This window comes from Salvelinus sp. IW2-2015, linkage group LG14, assembly GCF_002910315.2.
Source record: "Salvelinus sp. IW2-2015 linkage group LG14, ASM291031v2, whole genome shotgun sequence".
NCBI classification, from domain to species: domain Eukaryota; kingdom Metazoa; phylum Chordata; class Actinopteri; order Salmoniformes; family Salmonidae; genus Salvelinus; species Salvelinus sp. IW2-2015.
In genome coordinates, this window is record NC_036854.1 from 45,249,290 (window position 1) to 45,261,680 (window position 12,391).

The 12,391-nt window shown below is 39.5% G+C and overlaps 1 protein-coding gene across 1 annotated transcript in view; it reads right to left on the reverse strand.

Moving 5' to 3' along the window:
• Positions 1-12,391, reverse strand: part of LOC111973606 (cadherin-12-like) — a 213,753-nt gene that overhangs the window by 24,226 nt on the left and 177,136 nt on the right. The window contains exons 9-10 of the mRNA XM_024000989.2: positions 6,735-6,856; positions 150-267 (exon numbers count right to left, since the gene is read on the reverse strand). Of these exons, the coding sequence (XP_023856757.1) occupies positions 150-267; positions 6,735-6,856 (240 nt within the window). The remainder of the gene's footprint in view (positions 1-149; positions 268-6,734; positions 6,857-12,391) is intronic.

The following is a 12,391-nucleotide window of genomic DNA, read 5'->3' on the forward strand; positions in this document are numbered from 1 at the left end:
GACTGATGTGACCTTGTAGCAGGTGTAATGATTCACTGTATCACCTAGAAATATGTTAGGTGCTGTCATCATGCTTCTTCACTATGAGGACTARTTTTTCTTCCTCACTGGCACAGTGTCAGAAACCTGGTCAAGATACTGTAACTCACTTCCAAAGTCTTGGATAGTGAAGTTCTTGTTGTTGACGTCCCTCTCTGATGGTTTGAAGGAGAACTTATGACCACTTTGTGGTAGATCCTGGTCCTTTGCACTGAAGATTTGAATTACCTGAGAGAGAAAAACATTTGAATATTAAACTGAAAGAGAATCATCAAAGGATTGCATGGCTGTTGAGATCGTTATTTTAGTATCGTCTAGACACAATAAACTCAAGATGTCAGTACATTTCGTTAAGTTATCCTTTAAGTTCCATGACTCATAAAAAATTACATCAAGAAATMGTTGTATTTCTACATATTTTTTTGGCTAGCAACAAGATTATATGTGCAGTGCAGTAAATATAGATTAGATTGCTTATTTCAGTGTCAAAAAAGGGCTCAGGGAAAATAAATGATAAAAAATATACATTTGTAGTTATTTTCATGAAAAAAAAATTGTGATTTATTAGACATAAAGCCATGATTTATAAATAAAAGTATAAAGACCTGCCACGTGCAGCATTTTATCAGTACCCTCAGAGTGAACATACCGTACTTTCCTAAATCTATGCACCAATAAAACCTAGCTCTATTATCATTGTGTATTGGGAAAAATCTGGGCACGAAGTGATGTATACATGCGGGTGAACTGAACAGGGACATATCTGTAAGAGAAAATTAATTAWCACTATTTCTAAACATCAATCAGTGCACAGGGTTATGATCTCAATGGGAGGTTGTTTATCCTCGCCTCCTCTCTTCGGCTCCTCACCTACTCTCCTTCCCACCTCTCCTCGCCTCCTCTCCTCGCATCGCAACTCTCCTCTGTGCATGGGGCTTCAGTTTGGGAGGCTGCCCACTGCCTCACTAAACTCTACCCTCTTTATCTCAGAAAGCATTCAAGTGTGTTTATGATAATGGTTTTTCTCTGCTTAATCTATTTTGCTGAGAATGTTGAAACAGGGTGTTTTTCGCGTAGCCTTCKTCCCTGCTTTCACCTGGAAATGTATCTCTCTTGTTTTTCTCACTTGAATACATCCCTGGTTATAGATGACTGTTCAGGGGAGGTTGCAGCTGCACAGTGTGATCTGCTTCAGAATACCTGTACTGTACTATAAGTGCTTTGTCTGTATTTTGGAAGGCAATGTGAGTGCAACTAACCATCAAGGGGGACTTGTGATGGCTCTTACAAAAGAAGACCTTCAATTCTTTATCGCCGACCAGCTATGAGTAAAAACCTGGCGTAATCTTGCTGTGAAGAGTACTAATATGGAAATGTGATGATATTTAGATGAAACCAGGACTACCAGAGTATGGAACATGATTGTTGCTTCTACATTGATAAAGTTTCATCATAAAGTTACTGGTCCCCTACCCCATGTCAAACAATTTSATTCAGGAGGTAGAATGGAGGTGGGATTATTAAAGGCTTTTTGTGACATCATAAAAGTCTACATTTAATACACCAATGGAAGMCTTATTCTCTACCTAATTTAAATATGTACAGCTTTGTAACCAACATCGCAGAAGATGTGATCACAGAGGGACATTTATACAGTTGAAGTCAGAAGTTTACATACACCTTAGCCAATAGATTTAAACTCAGTTTTCACAATTCCTGACATTTAATCCTAGTAAACATTACCTGTCTTAGGTCAGTTAGGATCACCTTTATTTTAAGAATGTGAAATGTCAAATAATAGTAGAGAGAATATTATTTCAGAGCTGTTTATTTCTTTCATCACATTCCCAGTGGGTCAGAAGTTTACATACACTCAATTAGTATTTGGTAGCATTTCTTTATTGTTTAACTTGGGTCAAATTTTCGGGTAGCCTTTCACAAACTTCCCACAATATGTTGGGTGAATTTTGGCCAATTCGTCCTGACTGAGCTGGTGTAACTGAGTCAGGTTTGTAGGCCTCCTTGCTCGCACATGATTTTTCAGTTTCTGCCCACAAATGTTCTATAGGATTGAGGTCATGGTTTGTGATGGCCACTCTAATACCTTGACTTTTTGTGGTCCTTAAGCACTTTGCCACAACTTTGGAAGTATGCTTGGGGTCAATGTCCATTTGGAAGACCCATTTGCGACCAAGCTTTAACTTCCCGACTGATGTCTTGAGATGTTGCTTCAATACATCCACATATTTTCCATTCTCATGATGCCATCTATTTTGTGAAGTGCACCAGTCCCTCCTGCAGCAAAGCACCCCCCAACAGGATCGCTGCCACCCCATGCTTCACGGTCGGGATGGTGTTCTTCGACTTGCAAGCCTCCCCCTTTTTCCTGCAAACATTACGATGGTCATTAGGCCAAACAGTTCTATTATTTGTTTCATCAGACCAGAGGACATTTCTCCAAAAAGTATGATCTTTGTACCCATGTGCAGTGCAAACCGTAGTCTGGCTTTTTTATGGCGGTTGTGGAGCATTGGCTTCTTCCTTGCTGAGCGGCCTTTCAGGTTATGTCGATATAGGACTCGTTTTACTGTGGATATACTGTAGATACTTTTGGACCTGTTTCTCCAGCATTTCAAGGTCCTTGGCTGTTGCTCTGGAATTGATGCACTTTTGCACCGACTACGTTCATCTCTAGGAGACAAAATGCGCTCCTTCTCTGAGCGGTTGACGGTTGCGTGTGTTCCATGGTGTTTATACTTGCATACTATTGTTTGTACAATGAACGTGTACCTTCAGGCTTTGGACATTGCTCGGAGAACCAGACTTGTGGCGGTCTACAATTTTTTTTCAGAGTTCTTGACTGATTTCTTTTGATTTTCCCTTGATGTCAAGCAAAGAGGCACTGCGTTTGAAGGTAGGACTTGAAATACATCCACAGGTACACCTCCAAATGACTCAAATGATGTCAATTAGCCTATCAGAAGCTTCTAAAGCCATGACATGATTTTATGGAATTTTTCCAGCTGTTTAAAGGCACAGTCAACTTAGTGTATGTAAATTTCTGACCCGCTGGAATTGTGATACAGTGAATTATAAGTGAATAATCTGTCTAAACAATTGTTGGAAAAATTACCTGTGTCTGCACAAAGTAGATGTCCTAACCGACTTGCCAAAACTATAGTTTGTTAACCTCACTAGGTTATGTGGGACGGTAGCGTCCCACCTTGTCACAGCCAGTGAACTGCAGTGTGCCAAATTCAACAACAGAATATCTCATCAATTTAAATACCTCAAACATTACAAGTATTTTTACACCATTTTAAAGATACACTTGTTGTAAATCCAGCCAAAGTTGTCCATTTCAAAAAGTTTTATACGACGAAAGCACACCAACGATTATGTTAGGTTAGAGCCAAGTCACATAAAAAGACAGCCATTTTTCCAGCCAAAGAGAGGAAAACAAAAAGCAGAAATAGAGATAAAATTATATCAACCTTTGATGATCTTTATCAGATGACACTCATAGGACTTTCATGTTACACAATACATGTATGTTTTGTTCGGTAAAGTTCATATTTATATCCAAAAATCTGAGTTTAAACGGGACGCTACTGTCTCACTTGGCAAAAAGCCAGAGAAAATGCAGAGCGACCAAATTCAAAATTAATATTACTATAAAAATCTACCTTTCATCAAAATCTACTTATACAATATAAAATGCACACAGCTGAAGAAGACACGCAAAATTAAAGCTCACACTGTGTGAATCCGACCAAACATGTCAGAATTCAAATAGGCTTTTCGGCGAAAGCAAACGATGCTATTATCTGAGGATAGCACCATTGTAAACAAAGAGAGAAGAGCATATTTCAACCCTGCAGGGCGACACAAAAACGAGAAATAACCTTATAATTCATGCGTCCTTTTATTCGATTAATTCCGGTCGATATATATCCAAAATGTCCATTTATTTGGCGCGTTTGATCCAGAAAAACACCGGTTCCAACTTGTGAAACGTGACTACAAATATCTCAAGGTTTACCTGTAAACTTCCAAAATTTCAAAACTCTTTTGTAATACAACTTTAGGGTATTTTTTACGAAATAATCAATAAAAATTGAAGACGGGATGATCTGGTGTTCAATACAGGATTAAAACCAACTGTAGCTAGCTTTCTGGTCACGCGCTTCTAACAAACAGAACACTTTGTGACCCTCCTTAGTGGCCCTACTTCTCATTCAGACAATAGGAATACCTCACCAAGTCTGAGGAATCGTAGTTGATCATCTAGTCAGTGAGAGCAGCGTAACGGAAATCTGCATCACGCAAGGTCAAGACTATGATACACAGTTAACTACATAAATGTATTTTCAGTCTAGCATTGAAAGAACTTCATTGAGTAAAAGAAAAAATCAGATCCTTGACAAAAAAAAAAAAATCTGAATGGTTTGTCCTCGTGGTTTCACCTGCTAAATAAGTTCTGTTATACTCACAGACATGATTCAAACAGTTTTAGAAACTGCAGAGTGTTTTCTATCGAAATCTACTAATAACATGCGTAACTTATCTTCTGCGGATGAGTAGCTGGCAGTTTAATTTGGGCACTCTTTTCATCCAAAATTCCYAATGCTGCCCACTACCCAAGAGAAGTTAACAAGGAATTTGTGGAGTGGTTGAAAAATAAGTTTTAATGACTCCAACCTTAGTGTATGTCAACTTCCGACTTCAACTGTATATGTAGCTAGCTAGTCTACTGGTGCCAAAATATGACTGCAGCGTGTCAGCAAATATAATTTAGGTTTCCCCTATTTATGTAAGGCAAAGAAACTTAGTTGTTTTCTGCTTTCATCTGTGTCTGMTGTAAGCTAGTATCTGGCTAGCAAGGTCTTCAGCCAGCAAGAAACAAAAGTGGGTTGCCCAAAACTCTGATGTAGACATAATTATATTAAGGGACATGCCTAACTGAAAATGAATACAAACTTTTTGACATCATTGACAGTCTGTATATATGTATTGAAAAGTGCTGCTACCTCACCCTGTGACATTTCAACGGAAGTTGTCTAATCTGAACTAACAACTAGCTTGATATACAGTGCTGACAATTCCATTTGGGCTCYCTAGCAAAATTATACAGCTAACATTTTGTCAATATTGATGCTGTTACAATAACCAAACAGTTGAATATACACATAAATTGTGAAACCGTGATGTATGACAGGATTGGATGTTGCATGCAATTTCAATGTTGTTTGAGTTGCTTTGCGTATCAGCAAATTTGCTTGAGAATCTCACTGCAACACTGCTCACTGCGTCCATGTTGCTTGACATAAGCGTTATTAAAGAACCGCCAGTCAAAGACCTTTCATCAAATAGATTTGCTCACCTCCTGCGACCTCTCTCCTCCGTCATCTCTCGCYTCCTTTAGAAAAAGGTCAAAGTTAATCGAGGAGAGTTGGCGAGGAGAGTGAACGTGGATGGAAATGCACTTGCTTGAAATGAGATGGTCCTTCTCCACTCACACATCATTAGGCAAATTACTGTTTGAGGGGTGGATTCCAAAATAAATGTTTAAAGTGAGTTGTATGTTTTTCTCCTCTCACAAAACAAAAGTTGATTCGAAGGGGGTGTGGCAGATTTGAAAACTTTTCTGCGTTAGGAAACTTGTGAGTATCCTCAATGAAAGATGGCTATCGAGGAAGGGAGGACACTCGTTTGTTTGCCTACTAATGAACTGATACAATTCTCGACCACTCAACCACAAATCGGTTTCTGGGTCATGGAGGAGAGGACAGAGGATGGAGGATGGTATTTTGCCCAAATGAGAAAACCCCAAGGTGAGCTCCACACTGATTCGGCCTACTACAGTAGCTCCCCGCCCCTTCAATCTGTCTTTTCAGACTTCCTGGTAGTTTGACATGAGAGAAAAAGTATTTTCTATCTGGAAGAAATATTGTGTAATGTTCTAGTCACTCAAAAGGCTATTTTGCATGATTGTTAAGGACTTTTAAAAATAACGGTTCATTGATCAAGGCATGGGTAAGGATAASCAACGCTTCTTCAGTGTGTGATGGGATAGTCTTTCTAGCTATTTGTTAAACCGCCAAAGGAGCTCTGTCGGCACATGCATGGAGATGTTTGCTAATAGGCTAATTTGTAGGCACAAGTGGTTTATAATGCATACAGGCAGAGACTCCGCTGCATCCAAATATTTAATCTGGAATGTACACTTGGTTGCTGATGTGGAAAGCACACCATGCCCCCTACATTAYCTAAAATAAAGCAAAAGGTTTTAGCAATATGCAAAACGTTGATACAATGATACCTGTGCTATGCATGGTAATATARCTTTGTTTTATATGATTTATGTGGTTTTAAATCATAATTTAAAGGCATATTATACARAGCTGAAAATTATATTTTAATGGTTCTATTTTTACTGGTTCATATCCCTAGGGTCCTTGGTCAAAAGCAGTGCATTTGGTACGTAGCCTCTCTGTGTGGGCGCTCATACTATTACTGTGAATCAGTCATCCTTCCCTTCACTATTAGCATTTTATTCATGGTTGTTATTTTCAAAATTCCCAACTGACCTTTTTATCAATATGGCACCTTTAATGAGACAGTGCCTCTGAGCATACATCAAGATGACACACGCAGACACGCACGCCCACACGCTCAGACACACGTTCACTTACCTGGCCTACTTTGGCATTTTCACACACAAAGCTCTCGTAAGGGATGGCTAGTTCAGGGGGAAACTCATTGACATCCAGTACATGAACGGTGACAGCCACTCTACTGGTCAGCACTGGGCTATCTGAAAATCACACAATAAACAACAATGAACAGTTATAAACGTTTCTAATGAGTTTCATTGTGCTTGCCTGTGGGATAGTACATTAATGAAGAGACAAAACTGTGTAAGAGARAATTCCCCATTGATTTTACAACCCTGACATCATGTGGTTGTAATATGCACTGCAGTCTTAGAATTGGCAAATGGTAAAATGATGACTACACACGGCCACCCGGGTGRATCCGCCCGCATGTTGATTCTGTCCATCCACACCAGATCATGACATGCAGGTTAAAATATCAAAACCCCAAGGCTTAAAAATAACTGATATTGGTAAAAGAAAGAGGGAATGTTGGAACAAAACAAACAACTTTACAGTTAACGAAAATGTACGCTTAATCCAGTATAATCTAATGTATGGAATGCGTTATACAAGTATTATACAATTTATTAAAKAATTCACAAATGTTACAGCATAATTCTAGAGTCATGTCTTAAGTGTAAAACTAAATATGACTCAATAAACCATGCATTCTGGGAACAAAAATTATGGGAGGAGTTAGAAAATTGGGTGTTAGAAGTATTACAATGTAAATTAACTTTTAATCATCTGTCTGCATATTTCACAACATGTCATATGAGGGTGCAGTGATACTTTTTATTTAACTAGGCAAATCAGTTCAGAACAAATTCTTATTTTCAATGGCGGCCTAGGAACAGTGGGTTAACTGCCTTGTTCAGGGGCAGAACGACAGATTTTTACCTTGTCAGCTCAGGGATTCGATCTTGCAACCTTTCGGTTACTAGTCCAACGCTCTAACCACTAATAGGCTACCTGCTGCCCATATAACCGATGGGTTGGACAGTACTCTTCTCTTTAATTATCTTGAAAAAARGTATACTTAACTTCAAATCAATCAATCCTCCATCATTAAGACAATGGAAAAATCATATACTTCATTATCTAAATATTGGGTGACGGAGAGGAACAAAATGGTGCAATTTGAGGACATGTGGGGAAGAGTAGTGCAGGCAATGGATATAGGGGTGAGAACAGGTATATCTGAGCAGGTGTTTGTATGTATCTGTATGTTGTCTATTGGGGGCATATCTACATGACCAAAAGTATTCGGTCAGCTGCTCGTCGAACATCTCATTCCAAAATCACGGGCCTTAATATCGAGTTGGTCCCCCTTTGCTGCTATAACAGCCTTCCCACTCTTCTGGGAAGGCTTTCCAATAGATGTTGGAACATTGCTGCGGGGACATGCATCATTCAGACACAAGAGKGTTAGTGAGGTCGGGCACTGATGTTGGGCGATTAGGCCTGGCTCGTGGTCGGCGTTCCAATTCATCCCAAACGTGTTTGATGGAGTTGAGGTCAGGGCTCTGTGCATGCCAGTCAAGTTCTTCCACACCGATCTTGACAAACTATTTCTGTATGGACCTCACTTTGTGCATGGGGGCATTGTCWTGCTGAAACAGGGGAGGGGGCTTCCCCAAACAGTTGCCACAAAGTTGGAAGCACTGAAWCGTTTAGAATGTCATTGTATGCTGTAGCATTAKGATTTCCCTTCARTGTAACTAAGGGGCCTAGCCCGAACCATGAAAAACAGCCCCAGACCATWATTCCTCCTGCACCAAACTTTACAGTTGCCACTATGCATTGGGGCAGGTAGAGTGCTCCTGCCATCCGCCACACCCAGATTTGTCCGTCGGACTGCCAGATGGTGAAGCGTCATTCATCACTCCAGGCATCACGTTTCCACTGTTCCAGAGTCCAATYGTAGTGAGCTTWACACCACTCAAGCCGGTGCTTGGCATTGCTCATGGTGATCTMAGGCTTGTGTGCGACTGCTCAGCCACAGAAKCCCATTTCATGAATCTCCCAACAAAACAGTTATTGTGCCGACATTGCTTCTAGTAGCAGTTTGGAWCACTGTGCGCTTCAGCGCTCGGCGGTCCCGTTCTGTGAGCTTTTGTGGCCGACCCACTTCGCAGRGGAGCCATTGTTGCTCCTAGAAGTTTCCACTTCACAATAACAGCACTTACAGTTTACCGGGGCAGTTCTAGCAGCATGTATGTGAAAATTTAATGTGCAGCGCTGGCGCACACACAACGTGATCATTGTGGTTTGCGTGTAAGTTCTCAGATACCTGATGGATTCCTTAAAAGTGCCAATGCATTGGAAAATAATATATGAAGACAGTARCTTTTAAAGGGGCAATCAGCAGTTTCTAAATCAATTGTTGGACTTATAAATGAATTTACATGTACCTATTGATTGTTGAAGAATACAGCTTAWAAGTGCCTCATGAGCRTAGTTCAACTGCCATACCCCATCAGAACYACTAATATAGGCTTGTTTWACTCCATTGTTTGTAAACAAAGMCAATGTAAACAAACACKATATAGCCTCAAAACATGGTTAAAACTATTATTTTGATATCATGTAAGGTCAGTCCTTTCATCCATATCACTGTCTATGKATTTGAGAGTGGTTACATTTCTCCAGCCCCATCCCTCAGCTTTTTACTGAACAAGGGTGGYGAAGAATGCTTTGTTATTGTTTCTACTGCTGATTGCCTCTTTACATAAATCTGTTCCTTCAGGGAATCTAAAAACAGAAGACTCTATTCCATGAACAATAGACACAGCATGACTGAAGGTTGATAGCTATACTTGAACTCATTATTTGCGTAAAGATTGTTCAAACGATTCTACCTCTGAATTCTCTTATGCCAGTTTAAACTGCTTTTACCAGAATATGTGCTTTTTATACAACATTTCTATACAGCTGGGGCAAAAAAAAATTGTAGTGCGAGGCAGACGTGAAGGTAGACTTGATGGTTATGAAGTGGGGGGATAGGCTAAGCTTTGCAGTGGAGGCTTATAGGGATGGGTGCGTTGAATGGTGGATGGCCCTCCTCCCCTCCTCGGGGGAATCAGAGATGCAGCTAAGGCTCAGCTAGAGACCTGTGTGTGACCTTGATGGAAAAAGCAATCTTCTTCACTGAAGGAAAAATGACACTGAGTACGAGATTTGCTTCTCTCTCTGATCGCACCGACCGCCACCACTAACACTCATACTCCGCTGGCAGAAATTGTGGACATTTCATCTCTCCGTCCCTGTGATCTTTTTATCTGTCAAGGGTTTTCWCTTGGCCCTCTTTGACCCAGAACATTGAGCAACGGAATCATCAAAATAGAATGAACAAAACATATTTTGAGAATTATGTCTATTAAAGACTATTTCTATGAGAGGTGAATTGTATCCTTTCAGGAAGCAAGAGTTGTAAGGCCTTTTGTATTGTAAACTATATTTACAATCAAATAGAGGTCGCTAAATAATATAAATAAATGGTATTTATATCATTCATGGAACTGCAAGGGAAACCTCATTCTATCCAATTTGGTGAATGGTTCTTTCACTTTAGCACGTGACACAATGGTTTCCCCACTAGATGGTGCAATAGTTTAGTTGTTAAAATCAATGTAGTAATAAGAATAAGAATAATAACTTTATTTCAAAAGCGCTTGTCAATACAAGGAACAAAGTGCTTRACATCATAAAATAATTTAAAAAAAAGTACTAACAAAGAAACATAGACAGAAGGAAAGAGAAGGAAAAAAGATAGCTAATTAAAATCATACATTGYAATCACACATTAAAAGCATCTTTAAAAGTGTGTCTACAGTAGGGATTTAAAAAGAGGCACTGAATCTGCAAGCCTGATCTCCTCTGACAGACCATCCAAAGTCTGGGGCCTTAATGGCAAATGCCTAGTCCCCTTTCATTTCAACCTAGACTTTGGAATGGTCAACAGTGCGTCCTGGCTCGACAGTGCGCCCTGCGTCCTGGCTCGTAGGGAGATACAATATCTGAGATATAGGATGGGGCTAAACCAAGCCAAGCCTTAAATATTAATCAAATGTAAAATCTATTCTAAAAGGGACTGGTAATAGGTGTAGATACGCAAAAATAGGTYTGATATGGTTACATTTTCTGGTGCCTGTTATAAGCTTTAGCATTTTGAACTAACTGTAGACGATGGAGAGATTTCTGACTGAGACATGTACACAAAGAGTTACAGAAATCTAAGCGTGGGGAAATYAAAGCATGTATAACATCAGGATTTTAACCCTTGATCTCTAGATAGTACAATTATCTACCATTCCCTCTTGTATAATAGAAGAGCATTGCTAGGAAATACTTGCAGCAATCCCCACAAAATAAGTTAGGCTATATTCGCTCWCTCTCTCTCTCGTAAAAAGTRATGCTTTGGTTCATTCAACCAATTCCCTTAAGTTTTTCTGATATCAAATAATGAATTTGACAGATCAATGTGATTTWAAAAAATWWATAATTTGAGTAAAAGCTTCTAAATTGCTTTCAACATCTCATGTGCATTCGCATAGCAGTGGGTGCAATGTATTGGCAGCAGCCTATCTGAAGAGTTGGGGTTGTGACTTTCAGTTTGAGCTCCAACTGTTTTGATCCCTACATTCATTTGTGTGTGGGGGGGGGGGGCTTAACTGTTTTGCATGTTATTTTGGCATTAATTCGTTTCACATATCAGTTTGTAATCAATGTAAAGAAATATATAATTGAGAGAATAAAGCCACATACAAACATGGTCTCTTTTTTGTTTTCTTGAGTAAGGCAGCTCCAAAATGCAGGTGTTTCAGCCTAGCTCAGTGCTTTCTGTGGTGATGTGGCAAGCCAGCAGAAAATACGGAGAATTGCACCGTGATTGGCTCAGTGTTCTGTCACTCATGAGGACACTATGTCACCGTCAAGTCTAAGGGTAGAGCTAAAGAARTCAAGCCCCTTGTGTGCTGCCATAAAGTTACATTAGAAGTGCCCAATGAAGAAGGCTCAAGGTCATTAGCCACAGATAAAATTACGTCAAATCACTTTATACTMTATCACCAGTAGCATTGATTGGACTGATCATGCCAATATCATACTGTTGGGCGGCAGGTAGCCTAGTGGTTAGAGTGTTGGACTAGTAACTGAAAGGTTGCAAGATCAAATCCCCAAGCTGGCAAGGTAAAAATCTGTCGTTCTGCCCCTGAACAATGCAATTAACCCACTGTTCCTAGGCCATCATTGAAAATAAGAATTTGTTCTTAACTGACTTCCCTAGTTATAATAAAAAAAATCTTAGCTAGCAGTCATCATCATGAATAAAGTCAACAATCTAATGGGAAATCCTTTTTAATCCTTGTCATAGGAAGAGAAATAATGAAGAGAAATTATACATAAAATTGGTGCTCATCAGCCATTGGACAAAAACATTCCACAACAAGTTGGAAATCGCAAATTCAACAATGAGTGGTTTAAAAGGAATCAGTGGCTAACTGCAAGCATTGCAATGCAATAATTAGCCTGCTATTTAATGGAGTGGCTGTGTGGTCACAAGTCTAAGATTAAGGGTTGATGTTCCTAGTTTAAAATGATAAACATTTAACATTGGCCATCATGAAGCATGATTTTTGCCGCTCGCAAAACAACTGTTAACTTGGAACTGCAAAATCMGACTTTTGTGAGTT